Source organism: Rhododendron vialii, chromosome 7a, assembly GCF_030253575.1.
Source record: "Rhododendron vialii isolate Sample 1 chromosome 7a, ASM3025357v1".
NCBI classification, from domain to species: domain Eukaryota; kingdom Viridiplantae; phylum Streptophyta; class Magnoliopsida; order Ericales; family Ericaceae; genus Rhododendron; species Rhododendron vialii.
In genome coordinates, this window is record NC_080563.1 from 33,082,631 (window position 1) to 33,089,614 (window position 6,984).

A 6,984-nucleotide genomic window follows, 5' to 3' on the forward strand; every position below is an offset into this window, starting at 1 on the left:
TGCATTTTCGATATCGTAGAGTGGTGTAGAGTTGTTATTAACCTGTGTTGGGAATTTGGGGACTTAGACCTCATAGTTGTGATGTTGTGATTAATAGTTTTCCTTTCTTATATCTTGTAGTAAGATGCCTCCGAAATCGCGTGTTAGGCGGGGTGTGGCAGGAAATCGGGGAGGTCGTGGCCGTGGTCGTGGCCGTGGGGTGCCACCGGAGGATGAGGTTAGTCAGCATGGGGAGAACCCAGGTAGGAATCCGGGGGCTGGGGCCGGTAGGGGTGCAGGAATACCACCCAATCAAACTCAATTTGCTAGGGATCTTGTCGCAGCACTTACAGCTGCAAATCTGTTCAACCAAGCTCCTAGAGAAAATGCAGACAACCGAGCCTTATCCGCAATGCGAGAATTTAGCCGTAGGAATCCACCGACGTTTGATGGGACAAGTAGTGATCCTCTTGTGGCCGATCATTGGTTAGCACAAATCCGTAAACTTTTCAATGCTCTTAAGATTACCGAAGACGATTTACGAGTGAATATCGTGGCTGTTCAACTTACCGGGGAAGCCAATGAGTGGTGGGAGTCTGTCCTAGAATCTAGGAAGGATGCGAGGAGAGCGACAAGGACCGTAGCTCAAGTAAATGAACCGGATGTTGAAAATTTGACGTGGGCCGAGTTTGAGACATTATTTGAGGAACAATACTTTCCAGAGACTAGTCGTGAGCAGTTGAGAGATCAGTTTGAGAAGTTGGAGCAGGGGGGTATGACCGTGTCGGAATACGCTCAAAAGTTTCAGTCTTTATCTCGATTTGCGCCAGAGTTGGTGGCGACGGAGGAAAGGAAATGTAGACGTTTTGAGAAAGGGCTTCATAATACCGTGAGGAGAATGGTAATGGTGCAACGTAAGACAAAATACGCCGAGGTTGTTGAGTGTGCGAGAAGTATTGAAATACCAAAGGAAGCACAGAGGAATAGGGGAGTTTGGGAACCGAGGCAACAAGTTGTGAGTGTGAGTTCATCGTCAGGAAGCTTTGGGAGTCAAGGACGGAAGAGACAGAGGGAACCATCTCAGCAACCATCTAACCAATCCAACTTTAGGGTACCTTCTTCTTCAGGGACTCGGGGTGCTTTGTCTAGACCTCCGTCTGTGTGCTACAAGTGCAATCAACCTGGACACGTTCGTGCTCAGTGTCCACATCTCCAGAAGGCTTGTTATGTTTGTGGGAAGATGGATCATCTCGCTAGGAATTGTCCTCAGGGGTCGATAGTGCAAAGTGAGTCGGGTTCCGTGCAGCAGCCGGGAACGGGGTATAATGTTGGCCAACAGTTTAGGGGCACTCAGAGGCAGCAACAACCTCACTTCCGCCAGACTACGTCGGTTCAGAGTTCCGGGGGTGACAAGGGAGCGAGTTCTTCCGCGCCTACTCAGGGTTCTGGTCAGAGGGGAGGTTTTGCACAAGGTCAGAGTACCCAGGGGCGTGTTTTCAACATCAACTCGAATGCTTCACCTTCTATTTCTCAGGTTCCAGAAGCATCCGTTGTGAGGGGTACATTTCTTTTGTTCAACTCCTTTGCTAAAGTACTCTTTGATTCTGGAGCATCGCATTCATTCATTGCTGCATCATTTGTGTGTGCCTTGGAATTGGAAACGGAGAGTCTTAGTCCTCCTTTGTTTGTTGAGACACCATTAGGGGGTAGAACGCCTCTTGGTCATATTTGTCGAGATTGCGAGTTAGTCATTTGTGACCATCGTTTTGTATTCGACTGCATCGTTTTGGGAATGTCGGGGTTTGATCTTATCTTGGGAATGGATTGGCTATCTACCTTTCATGCTACCATCGATTGTTTCAAGCGTCGAGTTCGTATTTGTCCTCTTGAGGGTCCTTGTTTCCAATTCTTTGGGGAGCGTCGGGAGCCGTTGGAACCGTATCTATGTGGGTCTCGAGAGCGCGAGTCAATTTATTCCTTGTTGGCGAGTTTGACGTTAGATGAAGATTTGTCGACACGTGGGGAGTTACCTTTAGTAGTTCGCGAATTTCCCGATGTTTTTCCTGAAGAGTTACCTGGTTTACCTCCTGAAAGAGAGATTGAATTCGTTATCGATTTACTACCCGGTACCGCTCCTATCTCTATACCTCCGTATCGTTTCGCGCCAGCCGAATTGAGAGAGTTGAAGACTCAGTTGCAGGAATTGGAGAACTTAGGATTCATTCGTCCGAGTACGTCACCGTGGGGAGCACCGGCTCTTTTTGCGCAAAAGAAGGATGGTTCACTCCGCTTGTGTATCGATTATCGTAAGCTAAACCGAGTCACCATTAAGAATAAGTATCCCATGCCTAGAATCGATGATTTGTTTGATCAACTTCGGGGTGCGACCTGTTTTTCCAAAATTGATTTGAGGTCCGGTTACCACCAGTTGAGGGTTCGGAGAGAGGATATTCCTAAGACCGCATTCCGCACTCGTTATGGCCATTACGAATTCGTTGTTATGCCTTTCGGATTGACGAACGCTCCAGCTACATTCATGGACTTAATGAATCGTATCTTTCGTGCATACCTTGATCGTTTTGTGGTTGTATTCGTCGATGATATCCTTATCTATTCGCCAACGGAGGAGAAACACCAATCGCATCTCACCATTGTTCTTGAAATCTTAAGGGAGCACCAATTGTACGCCAAGCTTAGTAAGTGTGAGTTTTGGCTATCCGAAGTCAAATTTTTGGGTCACGTGGTTTCGAAGGGTGGCGTGTCCGTCGATCCAGGAAAAATAGAGTCTGTTATGAATTGGCAACGACCGAAGAACGTGTTCGAAATTCGTAGTTTTTTGGGTTTGGCCGGGTACTACCGCCGTTTTGTTCTTGATTTCTCTCGTTTAGCAGCGCCAATGACTAGATTAACACGTAAGGGGACTCGTTTTGTTTGGAGTGACGCATGTGAGATGGCCTTTGAAGAATTGAAGAAGCGATTGACGACTGCACCGGTTCTGATTGTGCCCGAACGTGGAGTTGGCTACTCTGTATATTGTGATGCGTCTAAGGAAGGGTTAGGGTGCGTGTTGATGCAAGCAGGGCGAGTAGTGGCGTATGGATCGCGACAGTTGAAAACTCACGAGCGAAACTACCCTACCCATGATCTAGAACTTGCGGCCGTCGTTTTTGCTTTGAAAAGTTGGCGTCATTATTTGTACGGTGAAAAATTTGAAGTATTTTCCGACCACAAAAGTTTGAAATATTTGTTTTCTCAAAAGGAACTTAACCTTCGACAACGCCGTTGGATGGAGCATTTAGAGGACTACGATTTCGAATTGCAATATCACCCGGGGAAAGCGAATGTCGTGGCGGATGCGTTGAGTAGAAAACCGATACACTTAGCGAGTCTAGCTATCCACGAGTGGAAAATGATGAACGATTTGGGCTTTTATGCTTCGCATTTCGAGGAAGTTCGGGAAGGGGTTACGTTATGCAACTTGACCGTGCAATCAACTTTATCGACTCGAGTAATTGAGGCACAACAACACGATGAAGAAGCGGAGGAACTTCGTGCTAAATTCCTTAGTGGAAAAGCTCAAGAGGGGTGGATGATACACGCCGATCAAAGCTTGCGCTATCAAGGAAAGTTGTTCGTACCCGTTTCGTGTCGGGAAGAAATCTTGCGAGAGTTTCACCATTCACCGTTAGCCGTCCATCCGGGGGGAACGAAAATGTATCATGACTTGCGTAGGCAATTCTGGTGGTCCGGAATGAAGAGGGACGTTGTGATTTTCGTATCCAGGTGTCTTACGTGTCAACAAGTGAAAGCCGAACATCAACGACCCGCAGGAGAGTTACAACCATTGCCTGTGGCCGAGTGGAAGTGGGAGAACGTGACGATGGATTTCGTTACGGGTTTACCGAGGTCGCCAAGGGGGCATGACGCTATTTGGGTAATCGTGGACCGTTTGACGAAAACAGCACACTTCTTACCTATTCAGGTTACCGATTCCGTGGATGCACTTAGCCGTTTGTATATTCGGGAGATTATCCGACTTCATGGGATTCCCGTATCTATCGTGTCCGATCGAGATCCGAGATTTACCGCGCGTTTTTGGCAAAGCTTGCAAGCCGCTTTGGGCACCAACCTTTTGTTTAGTACTGCGTATCATCCTCAAACCGATGGGCAATCCGAGAGAACGATTCAGATTTTGAAAGACATGCTTCGGGCTTGTGTCTTGGATTTTCGGGGTAGTTGGGAGGATCACTTACCGTTAGTCGAATTCGCGTACAATAATAGCTATCAATCTAGTATCGAGATGGCACCTTATGAGGCTTTGTATGGGAGACCATGTCGATCGCCTGTGTGTTGGACCGAATTAGGTGAGGCTACGTTAGTGGGGCCGGATATGATCAAGGAGACCTCCGAGAGTATGAAAGCTATTCGCCAACGCCTTAAGAAAGCACAAGAAAGAACAATCGAACAAGTCAAGGTGATCCGCCAAAGATTGTTGACCGCTCAAAGTAGACAAAAGAACTATGCTGATCGTCGTCGTCGCCCATTGTCATTTGAAGAAGGGGACCACGTATTCCTTAAAGTATCGCCTCGTAGGGGTTTGTCACGTTTTGGAAAGAAAGGGAAGCTTTCGCCACGTTATATTGGGCCGTTTGATATCATTGAGAAGTTTGGGGAGGTCGCGTATCGTTTGGCGTTGCCACCGAAGCTATCGGGTGTACATGACGTGTTTCACGTGTCTATGTTGAGGAAATATGAACCGGATCCGTCGCACGTGTTAGAATGGTCCGAACTTGAGTTGGAGGCCGACGTGTCTTATGGAGAGGAACCGATGCGTATCCTAGATTCGCGTGACCAAGTACTAAGGGGTAAGACGATACCGTTAGTGCGAGTCTTGTGGAGCAATCAGGGTAGAGAAGAGTCGACATGGGAAAGGGAGGACGAAGTTAGAGAAAAGTATCCGCACCTATTTTCGGAATGAACCAATGTGAGTGTTTAAGATTTACGTGTCTTGATAATTGACTTGTTGCATAAGATTAATGGCTATGATTGTTGCATGCATATATGATGTATATGTTAGCTAACCTTGGCTTGGAAAAATTTCGAGGACGAAATTTCTTTAAGGAGAGTAGAATGTAGAGACCCGTAAATTCATTTTATAATTTTATTGTTTTATAAATGGAAAAGTGATGGATTAATGAGAATATTGTAGTTGGGGGTCAAAGTGTAAGGAGTTGAAAGTTATGGGTGCTAGTGTAATTTGTGCATGTGTGTGCCGTGTATATGCCTGGGAAATTTTTTTCCCTTTTCACTTTTTTTTTCATCTCTCTCCCAGCTCTCTCTCGGCTCTCTCCCTCTCTCTTGCCCTCTCACCAAATTTCACTCCAATAACCCAAAACCCACTCAACACAACCTTCAAACATTCATCCTCTACGCTTATTGTGGTCCGTATTTCACCGGTTGGAGCTCGGTGGAGTCGTATTGCTCTCGGTTTCGATTTTCGGAAGCTAGGGCTTGAAATTCTTGTGGGTTTCGTTCTTCGGCCTCGAGGTAGGGATTCTACCTCTCAATATATGTAATAGAAGTGCTCTCCTTGCTTGAAATCGTGTCTATTGTTGTTGTTGTTGTTGTTGTGGTTGGATTTCTTGAAATCTGCAGAAAATTTGCTCGAACACCCATTTGTATCGATACTGCTCTTCTCAGTATCGATACAGGAATCTCTGGAACGGCTTAGGTTACTGTCGTATCGATACTGATTAAATCAGTATCGATACAATCGGTCTCTGGAAGTTTTTAAGGCCTGTTGTATAGATACTGAAATTCATAGTATCTATACTTCAATGCCTTAAGGCTAAGTTTTGTTTCTTGTTCCGACTCCATTGTCTTGACCCCCGATCGCTTCTAACTTGTTCCAAACGTCACCAAATCACTCCATAACACTATCGATCATATTCGTTGAGTTCGTTGAGTATCTTTGCAACCCTCGCCCCTTGTTTAGTATAATTGAACGTTGATTTCCATATGGACTTTGATTAAATTGAAATGACACGTTATGTGAGTAAGAGATTTTTGGACACTTATCGACACAACGAGAACATTTGGGGCCCATCGACGGGTGGGTGCCTGGCAGGGGATATCAGGGTCCCATAATTAGCCTGGCAGGAGCTTATGCTCATAATGATCACTCAAGGCCTAACCTTCTCGGTGGGCGCTTGGCAGGGGATATCGGAGTCCCATAATTAGCCCGGCAGGAGCTTCGGCTCATGACACTTAACGTGAAGCGATATTGGACACATGGAGAGTGAAACGGTTAAAGATTGAGGTGTATACCAAATTTCATACTGAGTTTGTCGGATTGTTAAGCCTCGGTTATTGCCTATTGTGTGGTCTGTATCTCGTTCTTCTTTGTGATCATCCTTGCATTTCTCTTGCATATAATGTTAGCATAGAATTTCCTACTGGGCTAGTGTAGCTCAAGCCTATTATCATTTTCAGGTACTAATACAGGACAATAGCGTGCATGCTTGGAATGCTTGGATGTGATCATTATTTTGAAAGCTATCGATTGAGGAGTTACTTAGGCATCTTTGTAAATCTCTTTGAAGATGTATTTGTAACTTTATAGTAAATCTTTTGACTATGGAATATTGTAACCTTTAACTCTTGAATATTCAGTACTTGCGTTAATTTGGGCCTCGGAGCCGAAGATGTAATATTTTGGGAACGCTACTTCATTTTGGTTATCGTACAAATTATGGCGAGATTTTATTTATGGAAATCATTTATATTTATGTTAAAAATCGAGGGTGTGACAAAAACAGGCCCCACAAAAAATGTGAAAATAAGAACCGTAGGGGGCACTAGAATTCAACCCTGAAGTGAAAAGAAACCTAGGGCTACTGTTGGTATGTCGTTGTTGGGTATTGAAAGATTTTTTTTTTTCAATTTTCTTAATGCCTGTAAGTAGAAGTTGGGAGTTAGAGAGAACTTGATTGAGTCCATATATAA

At 45.2% G+C, this 6,984-nt stretch overlaps 1 protein-coding gene across 1 annotated transcript; it reads left to right on the forward strand.

The window, feature by feature from the left end:
* Positions 1 to 124: 124 nt before the first annotated feature.
* LOC131332927 (uncharacterized) lies at positions 125 to 2,883 on the forward strand. The gene is made up of 3 exons (XM_058367235.1): positions 125 to 1,531; positions 1,844 to 2,691; positions 2,868 to 2,883. The coding sequence occupies exons 1-3, from the start codon at positions 125 to 127 to the stop codon at positions 2,881 to 2,883; spliced, it is 2,271 nt and encodes a 756-aa protein (XP_058223218.1).
* The last annotated feature ends 4,101 nt before the right edge of the window (positions 2,884 to 6,984 follow it).